This window comes from Carcharhinus amblyrhynchos, chromosome 10 (assembly GCF_965287045.1).
Source record: "Carcharhinus amblyrhynchos chromosome 10, sCarAmb.v2.hapA, whole genome shotgun sequence".
NCBI lineage: Eukaryota > Metazoa > Chordata > Chondrichthyes > Carcharhiniformes > Carcharhinidae > Carcharhinus > Carcharhinus amblyrhynchos.
Window position 1 is genome coordinate 97,907,202 of NC_137333.1, and position 19,250 is coordinate 97,926,451.

At 45.0% G+C, this 19,250-nt stretch overlaps 1 protein-coding gene across 2 annotated transcripts in view; it reads left to right on the forward strand.

Moving 5' to 3' along the window:
- Window positions 1-816: 816 nt before the first annotated feature.
- gyg2 (glycogenin 2) overlaps window positions 817-19,250 on the forward strand; it is a 102,869-nt gene continuing 84,435 nt past the window's right edge. The window contains exon 1 of one of the 2 annotated variants that reach the window (XM_080197661.1): window positions 817-1,216. In XM_080197661.1, coding sequence (XP_080053787.1) covers window positions 1,207-1,216 — 10 coding nt within the window. In that variant the 5' untranslated portion in view covers window positions 817-1,206. The remainder of the gene's footprint in view (window positions 1,217-19,250) is intronic. The other variant, XM_080197662.1, reaches the window with a different exon arrangement.

The window sequence follows — 19,250 nt, forward strand, 5'->3', positions numbered from 1 at the left end:
CCAGTCTATTCAGTCTCTCTTCATAGTCCAACCCCCTCGTCTCCGGTATCAGCCTAGTGAACCTCCTCTGCACTCCCTCCAAGGCCAAAATATCCTTGCGCAAGTGCGGCGACCAAAACTGCACACAGTACTCCAGCTGTGGCATCACCAGTGCCCTGTACAGTTGTACTAAGTTGACCTTTCTCTACACCCTTGCTATGACTGTAACATTACATTCTGCACTTTCTCGTTTCCTTCTCTATGAACGGTATGCTTCGTCCGCATAGCCAACAAGAAACAATACTTTTCACTGTATACTAATACATGCGACAACAATAAATCAAATCAAATCAAAATGTTAACTGGGTATTTTGATTAATATTGTGCCTGTGGTTTTGTTTTCTTGTGTGCTGTGACTTTGGTCTGGCAACGTGGGCAGAGAGAGAGAAGGAGGCTCGCTTAAAAATAAATGAACTTTCTCTTCCAGCCAGAAAATGGCACAGAACGATATATTTGGGCAAATGACATTTCAGAAAGACAAATGTCCTTTTAACACCTCGACAAGGGAAATCTGCGGTGACTCCTTCACTGCTCCTGTCTGACAAATAGCAGCGAAAACAACTGTTGCTGCAGTCACAAGACACTGGTGTTGGAAGCGAAGGCAGGTGGGGCTGGTCAGAGTTACAGCTCTCCGAGTGACATTGTCCAATGTCAGACTGCCGGAGTGGGGAGGAGAGGGGGACATGGGAAGACAGCAGTGTAGAGTGTATCAGTGTGGACTTTAGCTCCCCCCACCCCGCACCACAGACACAAAACAGAGTGATTTAGTTAGATCAGGCTGGAAGGAGAGAGGCTGGGTTTGTGTGTGTGCTTTTTAAATATTTAAATATTTTACAGAGTTGCGCTGGAGTTCAGACTGCCCCGGGAGCCTGATTGGATGTGAAGAGGTGTGTGTGTGTGTGTGAGAGAGAGAGAGGCTGGGAGCAGAGGGTTGGGGATGGTGAGCTGGAATTGGCTGTTTCTCTCTCTCTCTCCCCCTGCCAGCCCCAGTCAGACTGTGGGGTAAAAGAGCAGAAGAATATCACCACTGACCGTTTCCAGCCCCCACCCACTCTCCGCTTCTGTTCCGGATCAAGCAAAGCCCAGGATATTTCCATCTGTATGTTGTGAATATATCCTGTTCTCATTCCAAAAGAAGTTTCAGCGCCTTCCCAGCACGAATTATTGATGATGTCGGGTGAGTTTCTATTTTTTGACCTATTGCATTAAAGTTAGTTCCAATATCTGTGGTGTAGTGGCCAGGGGCTGTGCTGACCTCCCCACTGTCCGCTCACCCTGTCACACCCGGGGATCTCCACAAAACAGCCTCTACACCCCCCCCCCCCCCCCAGTGTGTCCCCTTGTCCCCAGAGATGCAACAGGTCAGCCCAGGGAGGATGGCAGGAAGGAGTGAGGGCAGAGGGAGAGGGTGTGGAGGGGGTACAGGTACCAGGAGGGAGGGTGAGGGCAGAGGGAGAGGGTGTGGAGGGGGTACAGGTACCAGGAGGGAGGGTGAGGGCAGAGGGAGAGGGTGTGGAGGGGGTACAAGTACCAGGAGGGGGGTGAGGGCAGAGGGAGAGGGTGTGGAGGGGGTACAGGTACCAGGAGGGGGGTGAGGGCAGAGGGAGAGGGTGTGGAGGGGGTACAGGTACCAGGAGGGGGGTGAGGGCAGAGGGAGAGGGTGTGGAGGGGGTACAGGTACCAGGAGGGGGGTGAGGGCAGAGGGAGAGGGTGTGGAGGGGGTACAGGTACCAGGAGGGGGGTGAGGGCAGAGGGAGAGGGTGTGGAGGGGGTACAGGTACCAGGAGGGGGGTGAGGGCAGAGGGAGAGGGTGTGGAGGGGGTACAGGTACCAGGAGGGGGGTGAGGGCAGAGGGAGAGGGTGTGGAGGGGGTACAGGTACCAGGAGGGGGGTGAGGGCAGAGGGAGAGGGTGTGGAGGGGGTACAGGTACCAGGAGGGGGGTGAGGGCAGAGGGAGAGGGTGTGGAGGGGGTACAGGTACCAGGAGGGGGGTGAGGGCAGAGGGAGAGGGTGTGGAGAGGGTACAGGTACCAGGATGGGGTGAGGACAGAGGGAGCTGGTGTGGAGGGGCTGTAGGTACCAGGAGGGAGGGTGAGGACAGAGGGAGCAGGTGTGGAGGGGCTATAGGTACCAGGAGGGAGAGTAACCCCACCCTGGATAGTCCTTTGAATAAACCTCGTAATTGACCTGAGGGATATTCACGTGTGTGTGTGTGTGTGTGTGTGTGTGTGTGTGTGTGTGTGTTTTAAAACTCTTTATGTTCTATTGGGCTAAGTGTTTGTTATAGTGTTGTGAGTGGTTGAATGTCACTCGCTAATAAATCTAGACAAGGATTTAAAACATTGCTTATCTTTTGGAGACAGGATTTTTTAAAATTGGTCTGGAGTCTCCAGGAATCAATAATCAATCTCCAGGAACTGCTGTGTGAAACTCTGGAGAAAAATTATTGGCACCTTTTTAAAAAAAACACAATCCTCTATCTAAAGGATTGTGGGTTATATTTTGTCCTTTTCATTTGAACACATTGAAAATGGAAAAGGGAAGCTATTGCGCTGATAGTCCAGCATCATCCCATTGGGTACGGAGTCTTTTTGCTCTCCAAATGGAATAGGAATGGAGTTTGTCATGATAGACTCCACGGGGACTGGGGGCACAGTTGAGGACTCCTTGGATTTTTCCTTGCTGATTTTTCAACCAGGAGGTGGCATGTCCCTTTGTCTGGCGCCTAAAAGTTGATGCAAGGTGACCAATCTAGTTTTATTCTTGTTTATACTTGGAGCAATTGCAGTATGGTGACACAGCATTGCTGTCTCATAGTACCAAGGACCTGGGTTCAATTCCTGGCTTAGGTCACTGTCTGTGTGGAGTCTGCATGTACTCCTCACGTCTGCATGGGTCACCTCTAGGTGCTCTGGTTTCCTTCCATAGTCCAAATGATATGCTGGTTAGGTGGGATGGCCATGCTCGATTCTCCCTCAGTAGAGGCCAGAGTGTGGTGACTAGGGGATTTTCATAGTAACTTCATTGCAGTATTAATGTAAGCTTACTTGTGGCATTAATAAACTTAAACTGAGCCTATGTGGCTTGGTATGCCATTTCAGAGAATAGCTAAGAATCGACTACATTGCTAAGCAGATAGAATCATTGAATCCCCACAGTGCACTAGGAGGCCATTTGGCCCATCGAGTTTGCACCAACCACAATCCCACGTATGCTTGATTCCCGTAACGCCTCATATTTACCCTGCAAATCCCCCTGACAGTAGGGTCAATTTAGCATGGTCAATCAACCTAACCCACTCATCCTTGGACTGTGGGAGGCACCTGGAGGAAACCCACACAGACGTGGGGAGAGCGTGCAGACTCCGCGCAGGCAGTGACCTGATGCTGGAATCAAACCCTGGTCTCTGGTGCTGTGAGGCAGCAGTGCTAACCACTGTGCTGCCCCATCTGGAATCTCGTACATAACCTTACCCTGCCTCATTTATATGTCCTTCCTCAAAGGACAAAAGTGAAGCAAATATGTTTTATATAACTAGTCAGTAGTTTCTGGTTCACTGTGATTAAGGCACTTCTTTTATTCCTGGCTTTAAATTGATTGAATTTAAATTTCCCAGCTGTCACAGTGCAATTTGAACTAGTCTCTCTGTATTGGTTCTGTAACATAACCACTGAGTTACTGTACCCTTTTTAATACAGGAAAATGTCCTGAGCTTTTTGATGGTTATGAGCAGTTTGAGACCATGTCCCATAACCATATGAGGATAGGCAACACAAAAGCTGAGTCAAAGACTGGGGTTGTATGGATGGAATGCCTCTAAGGCAATAGAGAGCTCTAGCGAGGGAATTTAAGAGCTCAGGACCTGAGCAGCATCGCTGTCTTCAGCTAACAGTGGAGTAATGAAAATAGAATGAGGGCTGTAGGAATAGCACAGTCAACAAAGATGGAGAAGAGACTCAAACCAGTCTCCCATCCATTGACTCTGTCTACACTTAAAAAAGGGACAGCATGGACAAGTTGGGCCGAAGGGCCTGTTTCGATTCTGTAAACCTCTGTGACTTCCTGTTGCCTCAGAAAAGCAGCCAGCATAATTATGGACCCTGGGCATACTCTCTTCCACCACCTTCCGTCGGGAAAAAGATACAAAAGTCTGAGATTACGTACCAGTTGCCTTGAGGGCAGCCTTTTCCCTGCTGCTATCAGACTTTTGAATGGACATACCTTGCATTAAGTTCTTTCTTGAAATCCTAGCTGTAACTGTAGCACAACATCCTGCACTCTCTCCTTTGCTTTTCTATGAATGGTGTGCTTTGTTTGTATAGTGCACAAGAAACAATACTTTTCATTGTATTCTAATACATGTGACAATAATTCAAATCAAAAGATTACAGGGGCATTTTAAAACTGGCATGGGAACCTTTCACTCATTTCTGGAAGTCCATTCACCTTCCCCTCTCCTGACTTTCATCTCTGCTCCTCTTCCTTTACCATTCCTGGTGGTTTTACACTTAAGCTTACAGAAGAGACAACAACATTGTTTGTTTATGGATTAAAAAATCCTCTTCCATCTGTTACCCATCTCAATGTAATAGAACAGTGAAGGCTATTCATAGAACCATGCGGCGCAGAAGAGGCCTTCAGCCCATCGAGTCTGCACTGACACATTAGAAATGCCTGAACTCCCAACTAACCCTATCTGCCAGCACTTGGCCCATAGCCCTGAACGTCACTTCCAGAAGGATGAGGAGGCTTTGGAGAGAGTACAGAAAAGGTTTACCAGGATGTTGCCTAATATGGAGAGTATTAGCTATGAGGAGAGATTGAATAAACTGGGATTGCTCTCCCTGGAAAGACGGAGGTTGAGGGGTGACCTGATAGAAGTTTATAAAATTTATGAGGAGCACAGATAAGGTGAACAGTTTTCCCAGGGCAGAAATGACAATTACAAGGGGGAACAAGTTCAAGGTAAGGGGGGAAAGGTTCAGTGGAGATGTGCGGGGGAAGTTTTTTTACACAGAGGGTGGTGGGGGCCTGGAATGTACTGCCAAGGGAGGTGTCTGAGGAAGATACATCAACGACATTTAAGACTTGCCTGGATAGACAAATGAACAGGTGGGGAATAGAGGGATAAAGGTGGTTGGTCTAGACAGGACAACATGATTGGTACAGGATCTGCATCATCCAGATACTTCTTAAAGGATGTGGGAAATTTGGAAGATAAGGAGGACGAGATGATATAAATGAGGGGGAAAAATAGAACCAAATTCACCTAATTGTTAAATTGTGTCATTACACTGGGCGATGACCTGCATTTGTATGAAGTATCGAAGGAATTAAAGAGATAGAAATTTGTTTTGGATTTGGGTACAGAATGGATGTTTTTTGGACTGGCTGCTTATTTATATGCAGCACCTGGTGTTCAGCTCCATTGTAGTCAGTGAATTTAAGTATTGGTGCTGTGTACAATGGGGGTCATTCTGATGTTGCACATTTTGCACCACCGCCTGCAATGATCTTCTATTTGAAAAGATCTGACAGAGCACAGGAGAAGTAATAAGTCATTTCTGGCCCTTTACATCTGCTCTGCCATCCAATAAGTTCATGGCTGACTAGTCTTGGCCTCAATTCCATTAGTCTGCTTGACTTCAAGAATCTTTTTGTCTTTGTCTGGAATGTATTCAATGACTCCGCTTTGTCACCTCTCTGGGATAGGGAATTCTGGAGATTTGTGACCCTTTTTGGAAGAAGAAATTCCTTCATATTCCATGGATACTAAACGATCTCTTCATCTGAAACTTTGTCCCTTGGGTCTAGATTCTTGCACAAGGGGAAACGTCCTCTCAGCATCTTCTGTGTCGTGTGCCCTTTGAATGTCAATAAATTGCACTTTGTTTAGGACTCACAGAGTCCATCTGGATTTATTTGCTGCAATATCTTTATAAATCATACAGCGCAGAAGAGGCCTTTTGGCTAAGCGGGCCCATACCAACACATTAGAAACACCTGAACTCCTGCCTAATCCCATCTGCCAGCACTTAACCTGTAGTCCTGCATGTTATGATGTGCCAAATGCTCATCCAGATGCTAAATGATCAGGATATAGGAGCCATGTGCATATTAAGTTTATTTATTAGTGTCACAAGTAGGCTTACATTAACGCTGCAATGAAGTTACTGTGAAAATCCCCTAATCGCCACACTCTGGCATCTGTTTGGACACAATGAGGGAGAATTTAACATGGCCAGTGCACCTAACCAGCACGTCTTTCGGACTGTGGGGGGAAACTGGAGCACCCAGGAGGAATCCACGTAGACATGAGAACGTGCAGACTCCGCACAGAGTCGCTCATGCCTGGAATCAAACCCGGATCCCTGGTGCTGTGAGGCAGCAGTGCTGACTACTATGCCACCACCCAGCTGATTAGTTAAATTTACAAATGATACGAAGCTATTGAAGGTGCTAGACCCCGAATTGAACAATATGAGCTCCAGGTTGGTTTGGAAATAGTTGGGGATTGGGCAGACAGTTGGTAGCCGAAAGACATCTTTGGCAAACATAAGGATCTCCACCTGGAGCTAGAATCACCAAGGTAACAATCCTGAAGTGGAAAGAAAATAATATTCATGGGAAATGAATGTAGTTGACAGATTGAAGCTGCCTTGACAGTGTGTGCTTTTGGCAGTGAAAGTAAAATAAATTGGATGTTAAGATATATTACAAGATCAATATTGAGCTGAAATAGTGAGTTTATAGCGCCACTTTATAAAGCATTAGCGCCATTGCACTTAGAATACTGTGTACAGTTTGAGTCCCCATTATACAAAATGAATATTGCATCGGCTAAAAGGATATAGGAGAGCGATATGATTTGAGTTAGATGGAGGTGTTTGCATTTATGCGGAACAATTATGTAAACAAGAATATTCTCACGGAGAAAAACATGGACGAGAGGTGACTGAAGTTTTCTTTTTGCTTTAGCTGTATAAAACTTTAGTCAGGCCGCATTTGGAGTATTGCATGTGGCTCTGGTCACCACACTACCAGAAGGACGTGGAAGCTTTGGAGAGACTGCAAAGAAGGTTAGCTAGGATATTGCCTGTTCTGGAGGGTTTGAGGTATGAGAGATTGGGTAAACTTGGATTGTTTTCCCTGGAAAGACAAAGGCTGAAGGGTGACCTGATTATTCTTTGCATCCTAGCTGTGATTGTAACTATCAGCTTAATATCAAGTAAGACTAGAAGACATTGGCCGAGTGGCCTAATTCTGCACCTATTGAGTTTGTTTCATCATTCAATCATGGCTGATATTTTTCTCATCCCCATTCTCCTGCCTTTTCCCCATAACCCCTGACCCCCTTATTAATCAATAACCTATCTATCTCTGGCTTGAAGACCTCAATGACCTGGCTTCTGCAGCAAAGATTTCCACAGATTCACCACTCTCTGGCTGAAGAAATTCCTCCTCATCTCAGTTTTAAAGGATCGTCCTTTAGCCTGAGGCTGTGCCCTGTAGTTCTAGTTTTTTCTACTAGTGGAAATATCCTGTCCACATCCACTCTATCCAGGCCTCATAGTATCCTGTAAGTTTCAATAAGATCCCCCCTCATTCTTATAAATTCCAGTGAGTACAGACCCAGAGTCCTCAACCGTTACTCGTACGACAAGTTCATCGTCCAAGAATAATTATTGTGAACCTCCTCTGGACCCTTTCCAAGACTACACCCTTCCTTAGATATGGGGCCCATAACTGCTCTCAACACTCCAAATGGGGTTTAACCAGAGCATTATACAGCTTCAGGAGTACATCCCTGCTCTTGTATTCTAGCCCTCTTGACACGAATGCTAATCTTGCATTTGCCTTCGTAACAGCCAACTTAACCTTAAGAGAACCTTGAACAAGGACTCCCAAGTTCCTTTGTGTTTCTGATTTTCTAAGCATTTTCTGATTTAGAAAATAGTTTATGCCTCCATTCCTCCTTCCAAAGAGCACAATCTCACACTTTTCCACATTGTGTTCCATCTTCCATTTCTTTGCGCGTTCTCTTAACTTGTCCAAGTCCTTTTGCAGCTCCCCCTACTCCCTCAACACTATCTGTAGGTTCATTCAAAAGTCTGGCACTAGGGAAGAGGCCATTCTTGAGTCGGTTGGTACATGATCCCAGACTTTTGTATCTTTTTCCTGATGAAAAAGGATGTGTCCGTGATGCGTGAGATCCTTGATTATATTGGTTGCTTTTCCGAGGCAGCGGAAAGTATAGATGGAGTCAGTGGATGGGAGGCTGGTTTGTGTGATGGACTGAGCTACGTTCACAACCCTTTGTAGTTTCTTGCGGTCTTGGTCAGAGCAGGAACCATACCAAGCTATGATACGTCGGGAACGGATGCTTTCTATGGAGGGACCAGGACAGATTGTTAGTGATGTGGACACTGTTGGTATTTTCTAGTTGAGTAATTCCTATATTGCTTTAATGGCAATAGTCTTGGTAAAAGACTGGTACAAAGCAACTGTCTGTAACAAGGGATGACTCTTCACCACCCCCTCCCCCCACCTTAGTCGCTATTGCTCCCACATATAGTCTGCAAAGTGCCTGCCTGCACTGGATTGCCTGGTGTTGCCTGGGCTGTATAAATCAAAGTGCCAGACTGGGTTGAAAGCATGACTGGGTTAGCACTGGAGGAAGGCTGAGAGCATTGCCCAAAATGGGGAGGGGGGAGGTGTGGTCATGGAGCGAGAAGGAGACTGAGAATCAGGGCCTGACTGCTGCTTCTGCCCACGTTCACTCTCCCCACCCAGACAAAATGGGGAAATCCAGGGTGATTGGAGGAGGGGGAATGAATCGGTGAGTGAGTGGGATGGGAGGGAATGAGTGAGGGACTGGGATGGGAGCATTTACAAGTGTGCGAATGTTAAACTAACCAAGTATGTGTAACGGTTGTCTGTGTTTGCAAGTCTTGCCAGTCTGTTAATTATTGTGTGCAGCTCCAAAGTTCAGAAAGTTTGGCCAGCCCTAGCCTATAAATACCACAACGTAGCTACATTAGAAAGAGTTGGCTTTTATTTGAGTGTTTTGCTATAATTTGTAAACAGTATTACAACCGAGTGAGGAGGAGTGAACCGGCTTCCTTATTCAACCCTCTTGGTTGGTCACAACAAAGTTTTTTAAAATTTATTTTACCCATTAATGCCTTTTCCAGTCCAACTTATTTACTTTTTAATAAAGGGCCAATCAAACCAGGTTTTCTTGAGACACAGGGTAGGTTTGTTAGTTATAAACCCAAGAAAAAATAATAAAAAATGTGACCTTGCACGCACGCACACATCAAGTAAGGAAGTTAGAGCCCAATAAAAAGTAAATTAAGATTATAGAATCCCTACAATGTAGAAGAAGACCATTCGGCTCTTTGGGTCTGCATCAACACCTAGGCCCTATCCCATCACCCTACATATTCACCCCACTAATCCCCCTGACACTAGGGTCAATTTACCATGGTTAATCAATCTAACCACACTTCTTTAGACCGTGGGAGGAAACCCACACAGACACGGGGAGAATGTGCAAACTTCACACAGGCAGTGACCCAAGGCTGGAACTGAACCCAGGCCCCTGTTGCTTGAGGCAGCAGTGCTAACCACTGTGCCACCCTGATACAATTAACTTGATACAATTAAGCCTTTGTTCACCTTTGATGTTTGGATCTTTGAATGTTATAGCCGTTTGAAGTTACTTTATTTCTTGTGGAATTCAGCGGCGTTCACTTGAGTCAGGTCTATACTTTGTTAAGGACTCGTTTCGCTTCAGAAAGAGAGAGATGTTTACTGCTCTGTTCCAGCAGTGTTTGCAGGTGACTGTGGTGTTTCTTCCTCCTCCTCCTTTTGATTCTGCTTGGCAGAACCAGTTTTTAAAACTTCTGTCTGTATATTCCCAGAAAGGAATTCGATTAGTATGTTTTGTATCATTGCTACAGGCCAATTCATCTCATTTTTAAAATCTTTATATCTCCAAAACCTTTGACACATTTCTAGAGAGAAATCTATAGGAGGTTTTGAATGTTTAATGAATATCTGGGCTAATTAGCCATTCCTGTTGTCTTGATATAGTTCAGTTCATAAAAGTACATCACTTACTTGTTTTAATGACTTCCTCTCAAGTCATTCCATTCCTGAGGTGGGCCTTGACACCTCCCAGGTATGAAATTCAATGCAATAGGTGTGCAGGACAATTCATAGAAATCATAGAAACCCTACAGCGCAGAAGGAGGCCATTTGGCCCATTGAGTCTGACAACAATCCCACCCAGGCCCTATCCCCGTAAACCCACATATTTATCGCACTAATCCCTCTAACTTACACTTTCTAGGGGCGATTTAGCATGGCCAATCAACCTAACCTGCACATCTTTGGACTGAGGGGGAAACCCACGCAGGCGTAGGGAGAATTCCTCCACGCAGACACTCACCCAAGCCAGGAATCGAAGCCAGATCTCTGGAGCTGTGAGGCAGCAATGCTTCACAGATTTTGTATAGAAATCTTCCAGAGAAGTGGTCAACTTATAATATCAAATATCAGGTGACGCATGACAGCCATTATTTTCATCAGTGGTTTTTCTTTTTTTAATGTGTCGTTTGCAAACAGTTCAATCTATCTGTGGTTAGCTGGTGGAGCACCAGCACTATTTAAAATCTTCCAAACAGAGGCATTTTTTTTTAGCTACACCCTGTAATTTTATTTTTAATGTCTGCACTTTTCTGTTTTCCGAATGCCATGGGTCTCTGTATCAATTATCAACCTTTTCTGCCATACAGCACAAATCCAACGTACAACGCAGGTGAAACTGGAAGTTTCCTTACTTTAGTTTGGAGTGATGAGATCAGCCTTGTAACCAGTTTATTGCGTTTTTGTCCCTGGTGCCTTTTCAATATCAGCCAGCACACAAGTAGACGCCGAAGAGGATTAACATTGCAAATATCCAATACTGTTGCAGTAGTCGAACTGATAGGAAAACGTGGATCCTGCGATCACACACGCAATGGGCAGTACGGTGGCGTAATGGTTAACACAGCTGCCTCACAGAATCAGGGACCTGGGATCAGTTCTGGCTTTGGGTGACTGTGTGGAGTTTGCACATTCTCCCAATGTGTGGGTTTCCTTCGGGTGCTCTGGTTTCCTCCCACAGTTCAAAAGCGTTAGATTGATTGGCCGTGCTAAATTGCCCCCTAGTGTCCCAGGATGTGTAGGTTAGGGAGATTAGCAGGGTAAATATTTGGGGTTACAGGGATGGGTTGGATGGGCTGCTCTATCAGAGAGTCGGTGTAGATGCGATGGGCCGATGGCTGCCTCCCGCACTGTAGCGATTTTTATGAATGCGTAGCGTACAATACTTGGTAGCAGTGTTCCCATACATCCAACGAAGGGTTATCCAGACTCAACATTGGCTCCATTCTCTCTCCACAGGTGCAGTGAGACCTGCTAAGAATTTCCAGCATTATTTTTTCTTGTTTCAGCATGGCACAGTGGTTAGCACTGCTGTCTCACAGCAGCGCCAGGGACCCAGGTTCAATTCTGGCCACGGGTGTATGGAGTTTGCACGTTCTCCCCATGTCTGCGTGGGTTTCCTCCGGGTGCTCCTCCCACAGTCTGAAAATATGTAGGTTAGGTTAATTGCCCATGTTAAATTGACTCTAATGTCAGAGGGGTTAGCAGTGTAAGTATGTGGGGTTATGGAAATGGGGCCCTGGGTGGGATTGTGGTCAGTGCAGATTCGATGGGCTGAATGGTCTACTTCTGCACTGTAGTGATTCGATGAGATTCCAGCATCCACAGTATTTTGCTTTTATCTGATACACCTTGTTACTTTTGTCCTTTTAGACAGAGGAAGTTAGGGTGCTTGGTAGATGCTGCTAACAAAGTCTTAGTGAGTTGTTGCAGTGCATCCACAATTGCATAAATATTGCAGCCACAATGCGCCAAAGGTTGAGGGGGTGGGGTGTTGAGGTTTGGTGGAGTATTCACTGCTTCAGTCTGGATTGTGTTGGAGCTGTGAATGAAATTCAGTCGAGGCCTACTGACCAGCATCTGAAATGATACCGTGACTGTTTTAGCACGGCATAGTTAAATAGGAAATGTTGACACAAAACTACAACCAAAGCTTGAGAGGAGCAAGTGTGTGCATTGTGTGAGACTTTTCATAATGTGTGTTTTTGAGTATAGCACATCTGTCACACTTTGTATGTAACATCAACAGATCACTTCAGAACACAAAATGTGTACACAAAGGGGAGAGCTTTTCTGACCTTGAGATAACTCATTGAGGATGTAGCCATTCTTTGTTGCAACTAATGAATAGCAATGAATAATGTAAAGGCTAATAAATAGACCTTTAGATGCTGGCTTGGTTACCATGGAGAGGATACAGTATATCTATCTAATGTACGTGTGTGTATGTATTCCATTTTATACGTGTGTATATTTGTATATACAATGTGTGAATGTTATACATGTAATGCATGTCCATCTCCATGTATTTGTGGATGTCACAGTGGTTAGCACTGCTGCCTCACAATAGCAGGGACCTGGGTTCAATTCCCATCTTGGGTCACTGTCTGTGCGGAGTTCTCCCACTATCTACATGGGTTTCCTCCCACAGTCGGAAAGACGTGCTGGTTAGGTGCATTGGCCATGCTAAATTCTCCCTCAGTGTACCCAAACAGGTGCTGGAGTGTGGCAATGAGGGGATTTTCACAGTAACTTCATTGAAGTGTTAATGTAAGCTTATTTGTGACACTAATAAATAAACCTAACTGCCAAGCTTTTGTTTAACTTTAAACCAGACAAGTTGACGTTGACCAAAGCATTTTACAATAGATTTGCAATTGTTTCACAAGGACTGGATTCTAAACATAAAGCAGTGTTGTTACAATTGTATAATGCGTTGGATGAAACTACACCTGGAGCATAGTGTCCAGTTTTGGTCTCCTTGCTAGAGGAAGGATGTGATGGCACTGAAGGTTGTTCAAAGGAGGTCCACCAGATTGATGGAGGGATCAAAAGGTTGACGTACAAGGAGCGGTCAAATAGTTTGGCCTTGGACTTACTGGAGTTTAGAGAATGAGGGAACATCCGATCGAGGTATATAAAATACTAAAAGGGATTGATAAGGCGGACGTTGAACAGATGTTCCCCTTTGTGGGACAGTCTAGAGCAAGAGGTGAGAGATATAGGGGCGGGATTTACAACCCTGCTTATCCTGAAAGTGTAAAATCCCGCCCGAGGTCAACGGACCTTCCCATGTTCCACCTCTCACCCATTCCGATTCCTGTGGCGGACAGATTGGTAAAATTCCAGCCATAGGCTGAGTGGAGGTAGCTTCAAAAATAAGATGAGGCAAAATTACTTCCCTGAGGGTTTTGAGTCTGTGGAACTCACTGCCCCAGAGTGCAATGGAGACAGAATCAATCAACAGATTCAAGAAACAGGTAGATATGTTTCCAATGGAAAGCAGGATACAGGGCTATGGGGAGCAGGCAGGAAAGTGGAGTTGAGACTACGATAAAATCAACCGTGACCATGTTAAATGGTGGAGTGGGTTCGAAGGGCAGAATTGCCGACTTCTGCTCTTAATTCCTATGTTCCATGCGGAATGATTCAGCAAATAGCTGTCTCCGAGTGAGGACAAGGTATGTGAATATATCTGGCTTCTAGCACACACTTTGGGCCTGATAATCATAAATTGATTTTATTATGACTGTCATTCTGACTGCGTATCTGACACAATACCCAGGGGAGATCAGTGTAAATCTGAATTCCATTGTATGACTTTATATAGAATGTACAACACAGAAACAGGTTTGTGTTGATGGTTATGTTCTAAATCTGCCTCCTCCTCCACTTTTCATTTGACCCCATCAGCATTAGCTGTTAAAAACCATAGAAACCCTCCAGTGCAGAAGGAGACCATTCGGCCCATTGAGTCTGCACTGACAACGATCCCACTTTGGCCCTATCCCCGTAACCCGACAAATTTACCCTGCTAATCTCCTTAACATGTCCCGGTACACTAAGTGGCAATTTAGCATGGTCAGTGCACCAAACGCGCGCACCTTTGGACTGTGGGGGGAATCTGGAGCACTTGGCAGTAATCTACACAGAGAACGTGCAAACTCCACACAAAAAGTGGCACATGCTGGGAATCAAACCCAGGTCTCTGGCGCTGAGAGGCAGCCACTGTGCCATACTTGTATCTAGTTCATGTGTTCATCCAGTTCAATTTAAATCGATGCTATTTGACTCCACTACTCCCTCACTGCTTGTTAAATGAGTTTTTGCTGAATTTCCAATGGGGGTAATGCTAAGTCTCAGTTCCAGTGCAATGGTATTGAAGGTGTATGATTTTTAAAGGGACTATTGCTTCCCTTAGCCAAAAATGTCACCAGATTAGTGAGCCTCAAGAACCACTTGTCCTGTTGAACATTCATCCTAATTCATTTAATAGGATGTGGGAGGCGATCGCCGACTTATATTATGATTAGACTATTCATCCAGAAACTCAGCTAATGTCCTAGGGACCAGGGTTCAAATCCCGCCACGGTCAGAACTTCACCAGTGGAAAGGGATGAAACAAATGGGTGGGACTTTACAACTATGCTTGTCCCAAAACTGTAACACCCCACATGAGGTCAACAGACCAGTTCTTGTTCAGGATCTGTTGTAGAAATGGCAATAATTTGCTTCTAATTAAGCAACTTTGGAGAACGGTGCAGAGAGAGCTTACTAGGTTGGTTATAGGGATGAGAGAGGAGTTGGGGATGCTAAAGGGAAGCGCGGGGAATGTTAAAAGTAGATGTTACAGAGGTGCTGAAGATGATAGGGGATTTTTGATACAGTTAATGGCAAGAAACTATTTCCAATGGCTGAAGAATCAATAAGCAGAGGATTTAAGATGATTCATTAAGGAACCAGCAGCAGAGGAGAATTTTACTTCATGCAGTACATTGTGGTGAGCTGTGCAACTATACTGTGCCAATAAGAAATGTATTTGAGCCATGTTCTTGTGCAGGATCTGTTGTAACGATTCTATACACTTGGAGCCGTTCTGAGTACTGTCATCCTGTACTGTTACTGCAGCAGCATAATTGCTTCTAATGTCCGGAAAGCTGGTTTTAATCTGAGCTAATGCTGATCTGCTGTTTTCCCCTGGGATTTTGCAGAGTGGGACTTGATTGGGTTGATTTGCAGATATGGCCATGTGATGGGGAAAGCTAGGCTTATGCTGAATACTCAAGCTTAAATGCTGCTTTTGGAGTTGAGAGAAAGTAGTGTCTCTTTATTTTCCCCTTTCTGAAGTTGGAGACATGAATCTGCCAGTTTCTTTCTTGGAGATTCTGCCGTATGGATCTTTCTCTGAGATTTGCTACTTTGGAAGCTGCCGAGAGAGAGGAATTATTTTCTGTCTCTGGTGTCTGGAGACTGGGAGCTGCCAGAGGCTGTGTTTGCTTCTGAGGATATGTCCTTCTCTGAAGATTGCTGTTGGAATCTCTGCCCAAAAGTGTTGAGGAGTTGAGGGTCTAGTGTCATATGGGCACCTTTTGGTTTCTGTGCTGACTGCTTTTACAGAAGGGATTCACGTCTATGGGGATATTGCTTAAATTGGGACAACAGAGATAGCTAGCTGTTAAGATTTATATTTTGCCATGTTCAAGTATTTTAATTAATAGAAGTTATGCTAATTCTTTTTGTTATATTCTAACTGTGTTCTTGAAGGAGTAACAGGATTAGAGTATTGGGCTAATGGAAGGACTCTTGGTAGTGTGGATGAGCAGAGAGATCTCGGTGTACGTATGCATAGATCCCTGAAAGTTGGCACCCAGGTTGATAGGGTTGTTAAGAAGGCGTACGGTGTGTTAACTTTTATTAGTAGAGGGATTGAATTTCGGAGCTGTGAGATCATGTTTGCAGCTGTACAAAACTCTGGTGTGGCCACACTTGGAGTTATTGCATACAGTTCTGATCGCTGCATTATAAGAAAGGTGTGGAAGCATTGGAAAGGGTGCAGAGGAGATTTACCAGGATGTTGCCTGGTATGGTGGGAAGGTCTTATGAGGAAAAGCTGAGGGACTTGAGGTTGTTTTCGTTAGAGAGAAGAAGGTTAAGAGCCTTTTTCCTCGGATGGTGATGGCTAACACAAGGGGACATAGCTTTAAATTGAGGGGTGATAATTATAGGACGGATGTCAGAGGTAGGTTCTTTACTTAGAGGGTAGTAAGGACGTGAAATGCCCTGCCTGCAGCAGTTGTGGACTTGCCAACTTTAAGGGCATTCAAATGGTCACTGTTTAGGCATATGGATAACATTGGAATAGTTTAGGTTAGAGGGTCATTAGATTGGTTCCACCGGTCAGTACAACATCGAGGGTTGAAGTGCCTGTACTGCGCTGTTATGTTCTAAATGAAGTTTGTTTGGATAAAAGCTTCCTAGTGTGTCACTGGAATCGTACCTGGAGTGAAACACTTTATGCTCACCAATGCCAAAATCAAATGTAGAGGTTGAGGTCTAGAATAGCTGCACAATATACCTTGAAGTTTCTAAATGGGCCTTATCGTTTGAAATTCATTGTCTAAAGGGGCAGTTGAAGCAATTTCAATGGTAACTTTCAGAAACACAATTGGATATATACATGAAAAAAGATTGCCAGGCTACCAGGGAAGAACTGGTGTGTAGCACTAATATGGATAGATCTTTTGAAAGGCCAGCAAGATGGGCCGAGTGGTCTCCTCGCTGAGTGAATATGGAAGCTGTTGACATTTGACGTTGTCACTTGACACTGTGATGCAAGCTTGGAGGACTGAAGGGCCTGATCCTGTGTTGTTTTGTTCTTTGTGCAGGGTCATGCATCTCAAGAGCGGTGTGAATGACCTTGAAGGACTCCTGTGATTTAAATGTGATCTGTAAAACAGTTTCACATAACTTGGGAGTGATGTGAGAGTTGGGCCCACCTCCCAAGGGTAATGGTAGCGAGCTATCCCTGGCCCTGACATAAACTGCACCTCCGAATTGTGCTGCAGTATGTGTAGCAGATTAGACACCGCTATTTTTGTGTCCTCTGCAGCCTGAAAAGGGCCTTAACCTTTAGTGTGCCGTGACCAGCTAGCAAGACTCTGACAACTCATTTTGTCGTGAGCAGAAATGATTTAAGACGGAGTGTTCATTTCCCGTGCTATCATCCAGAAAAGCAAATTCTCTATATTTTTGCACGTCTGAAATCTTGGATTGGGGTGAGAATAAAATGCTGTGTTTATTATCATGTTGTGGAAGTCAGACCATAAGACATAGGAGCAGAATTAGGCCACTCGGCCCATCGAGTCTGCTCTGCCATTCAATCATGGCTGATATATTTTTCATCCGCATTCTCCTGCCTTTTTCCCCATAACCCCTGATCCCCTTATTAATCAAGAACCTATCTATCTCTGTCTTAAAGACACTCAACAATCTGGCCTCCACAGCCTTCTGCAGCAAAGAGTTCCACAGATTCACCACTCTCTGACTGAAGAAATTCATCCTCATCATTGTTTTAAAGAATTGTCCCTTTAGCCTGAGGTTGTGCCCTCTGGTTCTAGATTTTCCTTTGAGTGGAAACATCCCCTCCACATCCACTCTATCTGGGCCTCACAATAACTTATGAGTTTCAATAAGATTCCCCCCTCATTCTTCTAAACTCCTATGAGTACAGAGCCAGAGTCCTCATACGACAAGCTCTTCATTCCAGGGATCATTCTTGTGAACCTTCTCTGGAATCCCTCCAAGGCCGGCACATCCATCCTTAGACACGGGGCCAAAAATTGCTCTCAATACTCCTAATGGTGTCTGACCAGGGCCTTATACAGCCTCAAGTGTACATCCCTGTGCTTGTATTCTGGCCCTCTCATCATGAGTACGAACACTGCATTTACCTTCCGAATTATCGACTGAACCGTGGACTGCATGGTGGCACAGTGGTTAGCACTGCTGCTTCACAGCTCGAGCGACCTGGGTTTGATTCCCGTCTCGGGTCACTGTCTGTGTGGAGTTTGCACATTCTCCTTGTATCTGCGTGGGTTACCTCTGGGTGTTCTGGTTTCCTCCCGCAGTCCAAGGATGTGCAGGTTAGGTTGATTGGCCATGCTAAAATTGCCCCTTTAGTGTCCTGAGATGTGTAGGTTAGAGGGATTAGTGGGTAAATATATAGGGATATGGGGGTAGGGCCTGGATGGGATTGTGGTCAGTGCAGATTCGATGGGTCGAATGGCCTCTTTCTGCACTGAAGGGGTTTCTATGATTCTAACCTGCATGTTAGATCAGAATTAGTTACTGCAGTCCCTCTTTGGGCCGGTAGTAAGAATTTTGCTTGCTGCACCATGGCAACGCTTGACAGCATAGAGCAGATTAAGCAACAAGATTAATTTTCTTCTGTCAGTGTAATGAGAAATGTCGACACTTCCACCTTTTAGATTGTTATCGTAGGGCTTTTTTTTTAATTGAGTACATAAAAAAAAGGAAAAATTCATCCTGAGTCTTTCATTGATAGGAAAGGGGAGGTGATGGCATTGTGATATTGTCAGCAGACGATTAATCCAGAAACTCAGCTGATGTTCTGGAGACCTGGGTTCGAATCCTGTCACGGATGTGGTTGACTCTGCCATTGCTCAGAGGGCAATTGAATCAGGGATGGGCAATAAATGCAGGCCAGCCAGCGATACCCGTGTCCCATGAATGAATTTTTAAAAAGCACTTTACGAAGTCCTGAGATCGTAAAAGATGCTACGTAACCCCTCTAGCCTCTTCCATCATTCAGAATGCTGGCTTGATTTGATTTGTTGTTGCCACATGTATTAACATGCAGTGAAAAGTATTGTTTCTCGCGCGATACACAGACAAAGCATACCATTCATAGAGAAGGAAAGGAGAGGGTGCAGAATGTAGTGTTACAGTTCTAGCTAGGGTGTAGAGAAAGATCAACTTAATGCGAGGTAGGCCCATTCAGAAGTCTGATGGCAGCAGGGAAGAAGCTGTTCTTGAGTCGATTGGCGCATGACCTCAGACTTTTGTATCTTTTTCCTGACGGAAGAAGGTGGAAGAGAGAATGTCTGGGATGTGTGGGGCCCTTAATTATGCTGGCTGCTTTGCCGAGGCAGTGGGAAGTGTAGACAGAGTCAATGGATGGGAGGCTGGTTCGCGTGATG